We start from the raw sequence: 13,267 nt of genomic DNA on the forward strand, positions 1-13,267 counted from the left end.
AAATTTTCCTATTTTTGTGATTTTCTAGGTGAGCCTTTCCTCTGCTGGGTTTTGAGGCGCCCTCTTTCACAGCGCCTACAGAAGCAAGAGGGGGCAGGCTGGGACCCGCAGGAAGACTCCGGGGGACCGTGGGGAGTGCCTGCCTTGGTGTTTTCACCGTTTACAAAACGGCACCATCAAAGCAGAATCCACGCTCCGGGGCCTTGGCCTTGCCCCAGAGCGGCTGGCGCAGGTCCGGGTTCTCACGGGTGCCAGCCCCCCGTCCCGGGGAGTCCCTCCATCCCGGCCGCCGGCCGCCCACCGCCCGGGCCCACCTGCATCTGGATTCTCCCCCAGTCCTCGTCCGTGAGCTCGCGGCCACACCTCTCCTCCAGCTGCTGGAGGACGCTGCGGTTCACGGCCAGGCAGCGGTCGATCTCGGCCAGGAGCTCCTCTGTGTCCGTGTGGTAGGACATCAGCAGGCGGTGGCTGATTTCTGTGAACTGAGGACCCGGGGGGAGACCGTCACTCACAGCTGCTGTGAGGACACTGCCCCCTGCCCCGCCCCCACCACACACGCTCTAGACTCAGCGTGGCCGCTGCTCCAATTTGGAGATATTTTCCATGTGAGTCTCCCTCATCTCTATGGATTTCAGTCTCCAAAGTGAGAATTTTTAACCCTCCTGCAAATGCCCTTCCATCAAAATGCCATCACTGCTTTTTAAAAAAGATGACGCCCTATAGTTACTGGTTTATGAGAAATCCAGCGTCTTAAGCGTTTTTGGGTCTTTGTTGAGCTAGCTGCCGCTTGTACTCATGTTCTGGTTGCACCGCGCAGGCTCCAGGTGACCTGCGCATCTCCCTGTAAGTCCTGCGCGGCTGTTCAGGAGCACACACAGGGATGCCTGGGGAGGTGCGTGATACCGTGGTTCCCCGCGCTTCGGGATTCCAGAAGCCGGTGTCCTTAGATGGGCTCGTAAGGAAGAGCAGGTTCCTGGAGTCAGTTATGTTGTAAAGATCTGGATTATCAGAGCGGGTTCAAATCGAGACTCTCAGTGACGCTCCCGGGAGGGAACCTTGTGATAAAAGACCGCGCACGGCTGGGGCGCTGGCCGAGCGGACCCGGTACAGGGATCGGGGGGAGGGCGGCATTCGGTCTTGTTTCCTCTCCCGTGTCTTCCCGAAGTGCTGTATGATACACTTGGGGAAAAGCCCCTTTGCACCACTGTGTTCGCAACTGTCTAAAGTGTAAGCCTCAAGCAGCTGCTCCGGACCGGCCCTGTCCAGAAGAAATGTAACGTGAGCCATGCCTGCAACCTTAAAACTTGTAGGAGCCACATTAAAAAGGAGTTTTTAAAGAAGTGAAATTAAATTTAATAGTGTATTTTATTTAATCCAGCATATCCCAGCTGGCACCACCTCAGAGGTGTCAGCTGAGCTTCTGGCGAGACCTTTCGTAGTCTTCCCTGTGTGGCCTTGAAGTCCGTGTGTGTCGTGCACGGCCGTCCTCAGACTGGCCTCCCTTCTCAGACTCAACAGCCCCAGGTGGCTTGTGGCTCCCGTCCTGGGCAGAGCAGCCTGATGGCCCAGGGGACACACACAAGGAAGAGCCAGATCATCGGAGAGCGACATCATGTCCGGGCCGCAGGGAGGTAGCTGACCTCGGGCTACAGCGACAGCACCCGTGTTAAACCTCTGAAGACAGAGGTAAATGGCCAGGGAGCGTGTGAAGCCCTGAGGCGGGCGGCTGTCACCTGCTGGCTCTCTGGCTCGTCCTTCCCCAGCACACAGGGGTCTGGAGGAAGAAGCTTTTCCATGTAGGAATCCAGTTGTTTCCTGCGGAGTCTAATGACACCTGCCAGGCAGCTGTGTCCTAACATACCGGCTCCACCTGTCAGTGGTTCGTTTTCCCTGGTCCTCAGTCTTTCAAATACCTGACAACCTCTAGATAAATTATTCAAAGTAGACAAGTTCCCTGTCCTTTATAAAAGGAAGAAGTATTTGGAAATGCATACAACTGCCTTCCAATTAATGTTTTTTTATAATTCAGATTTCCTGTAATTGGGTTTTCTTGAAGCGTGAGATGGTTTCCATATACACCTGACAGGAGAGATCCTTTCTTTCTTCTTCCAAACCTATTACCTCAGGAAAAAAGAGATCACAGACTATTCCAGACCTCACAGAGTGTTCTGGGCTGTGGGGTGTGGGCTCAGATCAGTTCTGTTCAGAAGTACTGCCTGGAGAAGTCACGCGGGTGTGACGCCATGGCAACACTGTCAGGTGTGGCCCCCGGGCCAGGGCCAGCGGCGTCGGCGCCGCCTGGGAGCCCGTGGGCGCCGCAGACTCTGCGTCAGGACCTGGAGGTGCGAGCAGCTGTCTGTGCTTTCCACCCCCCAGGGGATTCTTGCCGCTTGTGAGAAGTGCTATCAGAGAAGTTACCTGATTCATTTTTAAGAGTCAAAGTTATTTAACGTGGCTTCAGTCTTTGTTCCTGTAGAAATAACCACGCAACTCCAAGTGCTGGGTGTCACTCGGGAGCCACCACGTACATGCGGAGGCCACAAGTACCGACATGATCTTACACGGGTGTTTATGTTCCAGGCCCCCGTGTGTGACGAGACACATGCGTGTACTGCGTCCTGTACACGGGCCCAGGGCAACTGACAGAAAGCGCCTGTCCTGACGATACGGGAGCTCTCACAGCTTGAGATGGAAGCAGAGCTGGTGCTCGGCTCAGCCATGCACCGGACCCCCAGCTGGCCCTGGGGAGGACAGTCTTCGCCGCCACCTCCCCCGCCATCAGCAGGGTGGCTGGCACCACCTCGATGCGCCTGCCGTCAGTCTGGGGCAGGAGGTGCCGCGCTTCATTCTGACCTGGCCCCCGGGGGTTCCCGCGGTTCTGCCGGTTACTTCGCTCTGCCTACCACCCGCTCCGTGCACGGACCAGGCCGCACTGGGTAAATAGTTGGAGAAACGGACTTGTCAGTTTTGCAGATGCAGCGAGGACATGTACCTGCACAGGGATTTGGATTTCCACATCCCCTCTGCCGGCCTAGCGCACAGAGTCCCTTCCACACCTCCTCCCAATCACGCCGTCTTCCCCACTTGAAATGAAAAGCATTTGGTAAATGAGAAGAGCTCCAGTTCCCTTTATATGTAGTGGTGGCTGAAGACTTAACGTGCAATTTGTTTAACCTAAGCTGAATAACTTTGCCTTTAACTTGCCGTTTAGCTTCTGCATGGTGAGTGCTAAGGACAGACAGTCCCTGGAGGAGCAGGGTGCGGGCCAGCCGGGAGGGCATGTCTCCCCACGGGGACAACGGGGCTCCCAAGTCGGCGGGGAGGCAGGTGGGGCGGGAGCGGCCCGGCAGGCCCACACACACCGGCTCTCCGCGCTCCGACCCTGGGCTGTGCTCCCCCGGCCCGCGCCAGCCCCTCTCTCACCACCTTCCCGGGAGGCGCCCCATCCGACCACGCTCTCCCACTCAGTCCACGCGGGGCTGTCCTGTCTCTCCGTCCCCACGGCTTCACTGTACGGTGACTGCTGGGGACCCCGCGTGCGCCCGCACTTGGGCGGGAAGGGCGTCCTCTCTGCAGCCCAGAGGGCACTCGTGGGCCCTTCACCTGACACTTGTCAGCGCCAGGCGCTGGCGTTGTTCTCCTGTGTGCACTCCTTATCTCCTCCAGTGGGTTCCTTCTATTCATCTTGGTAAGGCCCTTGGCATTCAGTAACAAATGTTGACTTTAAGTTTGCAGTGGATTATGTGTGCATAGACACATGAACGCCCCAGGGCTCACTTTCTAAAGGAGTGTGGTGCCGTGTCCTTCCTGGGGGATAAAAAGAAAGGACAGTGTCTGTGTGGACTGATTCTGAAGAAACGTCCAGTGTCGATTCAGTAAGTCATCGGTGTTTGGCTCATAATCCGAACACTGACGTTCGCATTTTAATGAACAAATGGAAAATCCTTCAGTGTATGTTTAGGGCAAACTTTACAAGTGAGCTGCTGTGACTGCCTGTTTTCTTGTGCTTCAAGTTTGGGGAAGCCAGCAGGGAAACACTGTAAAAAGTTAAGTCAGCGTGTGTTCACTGACTGCCAACTGTGGCCAGGTCAGAGCAATGTCCTAGCTGTGAGTACGTATGTCTTAAATGTCAGATTCTTGTGTGACCGGCGTCCTCCTGCTGTTTGCTGCCTCCCTGTCCCCTGGTCAGATGCCTTCAGGGACTAGCAGGCAGACACACAAAGACCTTCGCGTGCTGGTGTTCAGACTCCCGGTTAATGTTAATTCTACAGAAACTGACGAAATACATGGAAGTTTCAATTAAAAAATGAGTATCTTGTATTTTTCCTTTTAAGTCTCATATGTTAGATATTTGATAAATTAATTAAGAATTCAGGTTCCTGATATGTAAAGCAATGGCTGGTCATTTACAAGTATATCCTGGCCAAACAGTAAGAAACACACACTAACAAAAGCGCCCAGGTGAACTCTGTCTGCCCGGGAGGCCTCCCCAAGCATCCATCTTGATGTCAGCAATTGCTCACTAATGTGTTGACTTACGGCCACCCTCAAAAGCAAAGGGAAAAGTCTGGAATTTACAGCATATCAATGGATCAGTTGATAAGCTTTTACTGGTTTAATATCCCCAGTCTTGCTGCTTGGAGCCACTTCAGGTTAGCAACAGAATGTTTGCCATCTCTGTGTGATAAAGGAAGTCAAAGGACTAAACAAACTCTAAGACCATTACGCTGTTTGATGAGATGTAAGTGAAAAAAGTAAGAGAAACGTCCCGCAGGCGGTGTGGGAGCGGCAGCCCCTAAAGGCAACCACCGTCTGACAAGTCCCTACCTCACTTTTTAAACAATGGTCAGGACTTTCAGCTTGGGTGGAGATAGTATAATGCATCTGAAAACTTTTAATTGCAGCAATAAAAGGCCATACCTCAATTATATGACATATGCCAGCAGAATTTCTAGATAAGGATCAAAGGCATTCAAGGACCTTCCGCAGCATTCTGGGCGACTCTCGGGCTCTCTGTACACACTGCTGACACGCAGGAGCAGGGCAGCTCCAGTGACCTCGCCGGGCGGCTTTGATCTGGCCCCCCAGACTTGACGCAGGCGCGCCCAGCACTACTGTCGCATCCTCGACACCCCGGTGCCCTCCCTGACAAAGGCACTGCGGACTCAGGGTTACTGCCCTGACACTCTTGGGGACGAAACTCCACATCTGCCCTGCTCAGTTCCCACCTCGGGCCTGCAATCCATTAAAAGAGCCTGCAGTGTAAGACACTGTCCCTGTGCTCTGGTTCGGTCTTGTTAGTAATGTGCCGATGATGTCTTAAAAGCAAAGCAAATCTGCAGAGAGAGAGTCGCAGCGTCTGGAAGCATTACTGTTCATGGAAAGATGACCTCTGTGTTCTGTTTGTTAGCTAACACCTAAGAGATGCACAAACACTGAGGCAGGACAGACTTCGTTCATCCCCCTGCAGCAGAAGAGTGAGGACGCAAGGCCACAGTTCTTTCACAAGTAAGATGGATTAATTCACAAAAATAGAACGGCCGGAGCTAGCCTAATCTAGCACACTAAGGCACGTCCACCTTGGCTTGAGACTTCGAAGGACACAAGCACTTTCTCGTTTATTGCGCCTGAAAATGTCCCCTGTGGCCCCTCCTTGCCCTTCTTTCCTATTGATTGGGCTGCTGCTTCCCTGAAGGCAGCTAAAGCAGAGGCCCCAGGCACGGCATCTGCCAGCAAAGGGAAACAGTGAGCTCAGTGGAGGGAAGTTCTCTAAAACTCCATGTTTCTGTGTGAAGAAGGATCTTTTAGAGTGCGGTCAAGCACTTCCTACTTCTCTGGTGCTGAAACGGTCTTTCTTTTATGAGATGATCCTGATGGTACATGATGTTTGGCCTTAAAATAGAAAGTTTTTGAAAGTTGGCAACAACTTTGTTGGAGCCTCCAGTTCCTCTCTGACAATTCTGCCATGCCGAAGTCTGGAAATAGGCTTCTGGGTGGGGTCGTGGAGAGGGCGGGGCATCTGCTGCAACTTCAACCTTTGACGTTGGAATGTGTCACATGATTAATTTCTTCCAGTAATTTGCAATTTCAATTTTTTAAACTAAACACAAAATGAATTTGCATTCATTTAATTTTCACCAATGGTCAGAATGGAGACACAGCTTAGAAACACGGCTGGTGGTCACATGCCACCCCTCCAGGTTAAAGGACTGTTGGTCAGCAGATAGTCAAGAATTTACCATTTCTGATAGTGTAGTTACTGCAGTTTGCTTTGTAAACTTTCCAATTTCTAAAATTCAAACACTGGATCCCTAATAGCTCATTGATCTAAAGTTTGTGCACATTTAGGTTGTGGGAAGGGTGACTGGGTGAAGACATGGGTCTCAAAAGGCAGAGCTGAAAGGCAGGCCTGGGCAGGAAACTGGGCGTTCCTGGAATGTCCCTCAACAAGAGGGCGTCTCCCGCCCAGAGGATTCGTGATAAACTCACTGTTCACTTTGGCTTTGGAATTTACCTTTGACTGGATGCTTTACCAGGAAACCTACAGACCCTGATTCTTTTGAAGCTGGACTTCAGATGTCTGGTTCTGGAAAACTGTAAAGATGAATCTAATAAAAATTCAAGATTATAATTGTATTTAAAATATCTCAACCTCTGATTTCTAGATTTTTAAAGCCTGCTTAAGTTACAGTATTTTGTACGTATGTAAAGGAGAACGATCTATTCAAACTTTTTTTTACTGAAACACACAGGTTTGTTTTTGTTTAATCTTACATTTATTTATTTCCCAGCTTTACTGAGATGTAATTGACATACAACACTGTTTAAGTTTAAGATGTGCAACGTGATGATTTGATACATAAATATGCTGTGAAATGTGCACCACGGTAAGTTTAGCACATCCTTTATCTCAAATAATTACCTTTTTGTTGTTGCTTTTTTAAAAACTGAAGTATAGTCAGTTGCATTGTGTCAGTTTCTGGTGCGCAGCACAGTGACCCAGTCGTGCGTACGTCCATACATGTATTCCTTTTTGTATTCTGTTTCATTAAAGGTTATTACAAGATACTGAATATTGTTCTCTGTGCTGTACAGAAAAAATTTGTTTTTTATCTATTTTATATATAGTGGCTAACATCTGTAAATCTCAAACTCCCAAATTTATCCCCTCCCACCCCCTTTCCCCTGTAACCACAAGATTGTTTACTGTGTCTGCGAGTCTGTTTCTGTTTTGTAGATGAGTTTGTTAGCGTCCTCTTTTTCCTTTTTTTTTTTTAGATTGCAGCTATGAGTGATATTATGTGGTATTTTTCTCTTTCTGGCTTACTTCACTTAGAACGATGATATAGAACTGTTTTTATCATTAGAAAAATGCTATTTAATTATTTTTATAAAATAGTCTATGCTGTTAAACCAAGAAGCCTTTTATGAAGCCACCCAGGCGATGGTCTCGCTCAGGGTGCCCGGTGTTTCCTGTCTAACGTGTGCTTGTTTGGAGGCTGTTCTGGTATTGGACTGTGAAATATTTATCCTATTCACGGGATTACGTCTTTAAAAAAGCACAAGAAACCAGCGGAAACCCCTAAACTTTAAGATGTCTGTGAGTCAATATTCCACCGTTACGACAGATTCAAATCTGGACGGTGATTTGGCCTTGTCGCCTGTGTTTCAGGGTTTTCTGCAGAGCGAGTGGCCCCAGGGGAGGGACCCCTGGCCACTCACTTCAGCCGCAGGTCAGGACCTCACCACTCCCACCGGGCCGCGACCCTGTCCTGCCCCCGGGGTGTGGCAGAGCCTGGTGCCCAGTAAGTCGTCTACATCGCAGTCTGTTAATTTATTTATTCCCCTTAAAGTATCGAAGTAGTTAATCCACAGGGAACTTTTTTGAGGATAAGGTATGAAGTGATGTCTTTTTCTCCTTCATGTGAATGCCTCCATCTCCCATTTAATTGATTTTCTCAACCATCTTCGCTGGTCTGGTCTGTCTCCTCATTGAGAACCTAGCATCCCTGCATACTGAGATGGGCGACTTCCTGCTGTATCAGCCACTTCGTCTATTATTTCACAAGAATCTTAGTTACCAAGTTTTTAGGTATATTTTGATATTTAACAAGGATGTTCAACCTTATTCATCTTTCTTTTAAAAAATTAGTTCTTCATACTCCTCTAGATTAACTTTAGAATTAAGCTGTGGAATTCCAAATGCATGGTTGATCCTACTCCTTTGGCAGTTAGAAATTATATTACATGTACAGAACAGCAGGAAAGTGCACATTCTCACTCACATCCCAAATAAAATGTCAGTCATTTTATTTAAGCCTTTTATTTCATCAGAAAAAAGTTTAAATTATAATTATTATTTTTCTCTAACTTGATTGGGATGTAAGTGACATATAATGTGGTGTAAGTTTAAGGTGCACAGTGTGGTGACTGGATACACTTCTGTGCTGGGACGTGGTCGCCACAGGAGGGTTCGGGACCACCCGCATCATCTATAGAATCACTGTTTCCTTTATGTGAGGAGAACATTTACAATCTACTCTCAGCACCTTCCAAGTGTGCGGTCAGTGCTGGTCACTGCAGCCGCACCCGCAGCACACGGGGGCGTCCCAGGCCTGGAAGCCTGCGCTCTGGCCGGCACCGCCCCTCCCACGCGCCTGCCCCGGCCCTGGCCACCACCGTTCTGCTGTTTCTGTGAGTTCACATGTAAGTGGAATCATACTGTATTTGTCTTCCTCTGTCTGATTTATCTTACTTAGCATCTTACGTCCTCAAGGTTCATTCAACGTTGTTGCAAGTGGCAGTTTCTCTTTTTCTCGTGGCTGAGTTCCACTGTGTGTCTACACGACATCTTCTTTATCCACTTATCTTTTGACAGACACTCGGGTTGTCCCTGTGTCTTGGCTGCTGTGCGCAACGCTGCAGGAGCACAGGACTGCACAGGACTGCACGCATCTCTCAGAGATCCTGATTCCGTCTCCCGTGGGTAGACACATGCCCTGGAGGTGGGGGGGCTGGACCACATGGCTCTTCCTTTCATTTTCTGAGGAACCTCCAGGCTGTTTTCCACAGCGGCTGCACCAATTTACATTCCCACCAACAGTGCACGGGGCTCCCCTTTCCCCACATCCTCACCAGCGTGTTACTCCTCGGCTTCTTGCTGACAGGCGTGCTAACAGGTGTGCGGTGAGGTCTCACTGTGCCGTCGACTTGCATTTCCCTGATGATCGGGGATGCTGGGCACCTTTGTTGTGCCCCTGCTGGCCACGGATGTCTTCCTTGGAAACATGCCTGTTCACCTGCTCTGTCCATGTTTTAATCAGCTGTCTGGGCTTTCTGGCTCATCAGTAGTGTGAGTTCTTTACATATTTTGGATAAAGCCCCTGTGGGATATGTGATGTGCAGACATCTCCTTCTGGCCCGTAGGTGCCATCTCTTCCTCTCGCGGCCTGTGCCCCGTGCTATGGGGAGCGGTCCCTTCGCTGGAGCCCCGTTCACTTGCTTTTGCTGTTCTTGCCGATGCTTTTGGTGTTACATCCAAGACACCCCTGCCAGACTGCCACCACAGAGATTTTATCCTGTGTTTTCCTATAGGGGTTTTGTGGTTCCAGGTCTTAAGTTTAAGTCCTTAGTCCATTCTGAGTTAATTTCTGTTATATCCTCTTGATGAATTAACTGCTTACCACTGTATCGTGACCTTCTCCATCTGTAGCAGTTTTTGAGTTAGAGTCTACTCTGTCTGACGGAAGGGAAGCCACCCCGCCCTGCTCTTTCTCTGTCTTGTGTGGAATACTTTTTCCCGTCCCTGCACTCGGAGCTGATGTGTGGCCCTAATGCTGAAGTGAGCCTCTTCTAGGCAGCTTTTAAGTTGAACCTTGTTTTTCCAACTATCCGGTCATTCGTGCCTTTTGATCAGAGACATGAGCTCACCTGCATTCAGAGAGTCGTGGGTCGGTAAGGGCTTCCGAGCACCATCTCGTCCCCTGTGCCTCCCCGGCCCGCCCGCTGCCCTCCGGGCAAAGTGGGTGGGCGCCCCCAGCCCTCCCTCTGAGTGCCTGCTGGACGGTTTCGCTTTGTGGTCACCACGAGGTTACATCAAACCTCATGTAGACAGAAGTCTATTCTACACTGACGACTTTGTGTACAAAAACGCTAGCCTGCACTGCCCACTTTTATGTTTTGCTGTCACAGTTTACTCTTTTGAGGTGTACGTTCACTAACAAGTCACTGTCGCTAGGGTCACGTTTGATGCTGCCACCCTTTCACCTTTGTAAGAGACTGGGGCGGCTGATACACCGCAGTGTTACGACATTACTCTGAATTCGTCTGCGTACTCGGTTTTACAGGTGTGTTGCTTATATTCGTACTTTCGCTTGTCACTAATTAGCTCGCCTTCATTGAAGCTTGAGACCCTTTTTCAGCGTTTCTGGCAAGGCGGGTCTAGGGACGGCGAGCTCCTTCGGCCTCTGTCCGGGAAGGGCGTTCTCTCCCCTTCACGTCTGGAGGCCGGCTTTGCTGGGCAGAGCTGTCTTGGTTGGCAGCTTTTCCTTTCAGCACTTTGACTGTATCATCTCCTGGCCTGTGAGGCTTCCGCTGAGAAATCCACGTGTGGCCTCTGGGCGTTTTCTTGTGAAGTTAGTCACAAGCTTATTTTCTCTTGCTGCTTTTAAAACTTCTTTGTCATCGACAGTTTTATCGCTCTAAATCGAGGCCCTTTCAGAGCTGAAGTCAGCTGTTGTACAGAAAGCCCTCATGTTGGATTTGCCGGATGACACGTATTCTCATGACGGGGTTCGGGCGAAGCATTTCCGGTGTGCTCTGCCCTGGTGCACCCCGTGCACGTCCGGGCACGTGGGGTCTCTCTGTCCAGTTACTGGTAACTTCGGTCACTGGGCTGAGACGATGTCTGCCAGACCTATAACTGATCTGTGGGATGATTCTTTCAGACTGTGTGAAAAATCCAGTTCCTCAACAACCTTTTACCCAATAGCTTATGGTAATTTACTGACACAAGTTCTCAAAATATCATTTGTGTACACGTCCGTGCGGTCTGGATACACCTACAGAACCCTGGGCAGCGTGAAGTTCAGTAGCCTCGTCCAGCCATCCTCAGACTCCATCAGGACGCGCTGGTGTCTCAGACCTGTAGACTGACGTTTCCCAGCTCAGCAAGTGGGTGCCGTCAAGGTGAAAAGGTAGAAGAAATCATCAAATTGCACGAGTCATTCAACAAACGGTAAGAAGTGGTCTGTGTCGTGAAGGGCCCTGGCGTGACCTGCACAGGCGTTTGGGGGGCCAGGGCTGCTGCGGGAGGGCTGCCGCCTGCCGATCCACGGTCTAGCAGAAAACACAGTCCTCATTTACTTACATGAGGTTTGGGTTTAGATTTCAATTGTTTATGGCCAAATGGGATGAGTGAGCTAGGGTGAGGTGTGAAAAAATTTAGGAGACTCGCAGAGAGAGCTGGGGATTCTAGACTTAAACACTGAGACAGGGGCAATGATAAAGTGCCTGTTTGCGCAACAGAGTATGAGGCTAACCTCGGTAAGTTAAAATACTTCTGGGGAGGCGTGATCTGAACGACAGTGTGGGCGCGTGCACGGCTGGCCGAGTCTGCCGACTCTGCTTTATGCGAAAGCACGTGCAGCTGGTATTTTTGAAAGTTATTTCAAGATGACGCAGGCAAATGAGTAAAGGTGCATAAAGTGAAGTGACGGCTGAATCTGCGATTCAGATCAGGTCGGAGGAGGCAGTGAGCAACTCCTGACTTGAGAGCCAGTACACGCGTCACGTCAGAAAGGACCACGAGCAGCAGAGAGAGGAGGCCCTCCCGTCAGGCTGAGAACGGAGGCGGCGCGACGAGCAGGGGAGGGCGAAGCACCACCCAGGGAAAGACCGCGACCCACTCAGGACGGACTACAGGCGCGAGGCCCCGTCTCTGACAGAAGCCGGGGGGCTGCCGAGGAAATGAGGCCCACGGGGGAGAGGGCCTGCAGACGGCAGGCCGCGCGGGGACAAGGACTCTGAAAGAGTGGACGATAAACTCAGAAGAGCTGAGGCCCAGCAAGGAGGGCAGCCCGAAGCTTTCTCAGCAGCGAAGGGGGAGAGGAGCTGTCCCAGGAACACTGACGGGGAGCATATTCTTCTCCTCCAGTTGTCAGCAATTTTAGCTGACATGCTATTTCTTCTGTAAACTGGGGGAGTTTGGAAAAGACCCAGGTGCTGTCCAACACTGGACACTCTTCACACAGTCACCTGCGACAGGACCCCGTCCTCGGTCCCCAGACGACTCTGCTCCCCTCTGCTGTAGGGGTGCGAGCGGCTCGGAGAAAACACTGAACAACTGCAGATTCTCCATCCACAGCTGCTCCGCTCCGCTCCCGCGTCCGGCTGCTCCAAGGGGCCACAGCTGCTGCGCCCAGGCTCAGACTGCCCTGGCAGAGGGGCAGTCTCCCACCATCTGGTCAAAGCTCTGTGTTGTCGACATGCACGGTGTTTCATGTGCTCATATGTTGCCTTTAATGGTGTCCAACTCCTGAGGGCAAATCAAGCCTATTTTCTTGATTAAGTCAGAGGCACAGTGACACCACCCAGGCCACGGCTCTGACTTCCTGCCGCACACCCCGACAGCAGCGCTGCCTGGAACAGTTGCCTACATCACCAGGAAGGCTATCAGAAAAAACCCGTCATTGCACTGCTTTACAGTCAAGCCTAAATCTGCTACTTTAAGGATTCCTGTGCAGTGCTGGGACACTGCAGGGAAGCCCCACAGGGCGCAGCCCGCAGCCTGCGGAGGCCAGACAGGGCCGCTGAACCCTGGGGGTGAGGCTCAGCGCCCCTTCTCCACCTGGAGCGTGGACTGAGGTGCTCACACACTCGAGTGAGAATCACGGGACAGAAGGGACCCCTCACGTGAGGGAGAGGAACTTCCCATCACTCGCTGTCCAGGCGGGGGCGCAGGCTAAACACAGAAGGCTCACAAAAGGTCCAGGCCAGCGTGAGTGACGGCACCGTCACAGTGACGCCAGGAAAGTGACTGTGAGGAGCTTCGTCTTAGTGACTTGAGGGTGACCAGTCAGCACAGCACGGCTCACGGAGTGAGAGTTACACTGTGGAGTCTGGACCGTCACGGAACCAGAACAGCGGAGAGGGGCCCGAACACTGGCATTCACCGTCAGTGCAAACCCCCGGTGCCTGTGGTGAGGGGGCTTTTCTGGACGCAATTCCCAGTCCCAGCGCAGCCCTGGGAGGGAGGCCAGCCCGCGCG

The 13,267-nt window shown here is 51.2% G+C and overlaps 1 protein-coding gene across 17 annotated transcripts in view; it reads right to left on the reverse strand.

Moving 5' to 3' along the window:
- The window catches only part of RNF32 (ring finger protein 32), a 45,955-nt gene that overhangs the window by 22,981 nt on the left and 9,707 nt on the right, over positions 1 to 13,267 (reverse strand). For 14 of the 17 annotated variants that reach the window (XM_074366660.1, XM_074366661.1, XM_074366659.1 and 11 more), the window contains one exon: positions 315 to 482. The exons of 1 other annotated variant lie outside the window; for it this stretch is intronic. In XM_074366660.1, coding sequence (XP_074222761.1) covers positions 315 to 482 — 168 coding nt within the window. Of the gene's footprint in view, positions 1 to 314; positions 483 to 8,134; positions 12,536 to 13,267 lie in introns of those variants that run through there. 2 more of the 17 variants (XM_074366665.1, XM_074366666.1) reach the window with 2 other exon arrangements.

This window comes from Camelus bactrianus, chromosome 7 (genome assembly GCF_048773025.1).
Source record: "Camelus bactrianus isolate YW-2024 breed Bactrian camel chromosome 7, ASM4877302v1, whole genome shotgun sequence".
NCBI lineage: Eukaryota > Metazoa > Chordata > Mammalia > Artiodactyla > Camelidae > Camelus > Camelus bactrianus.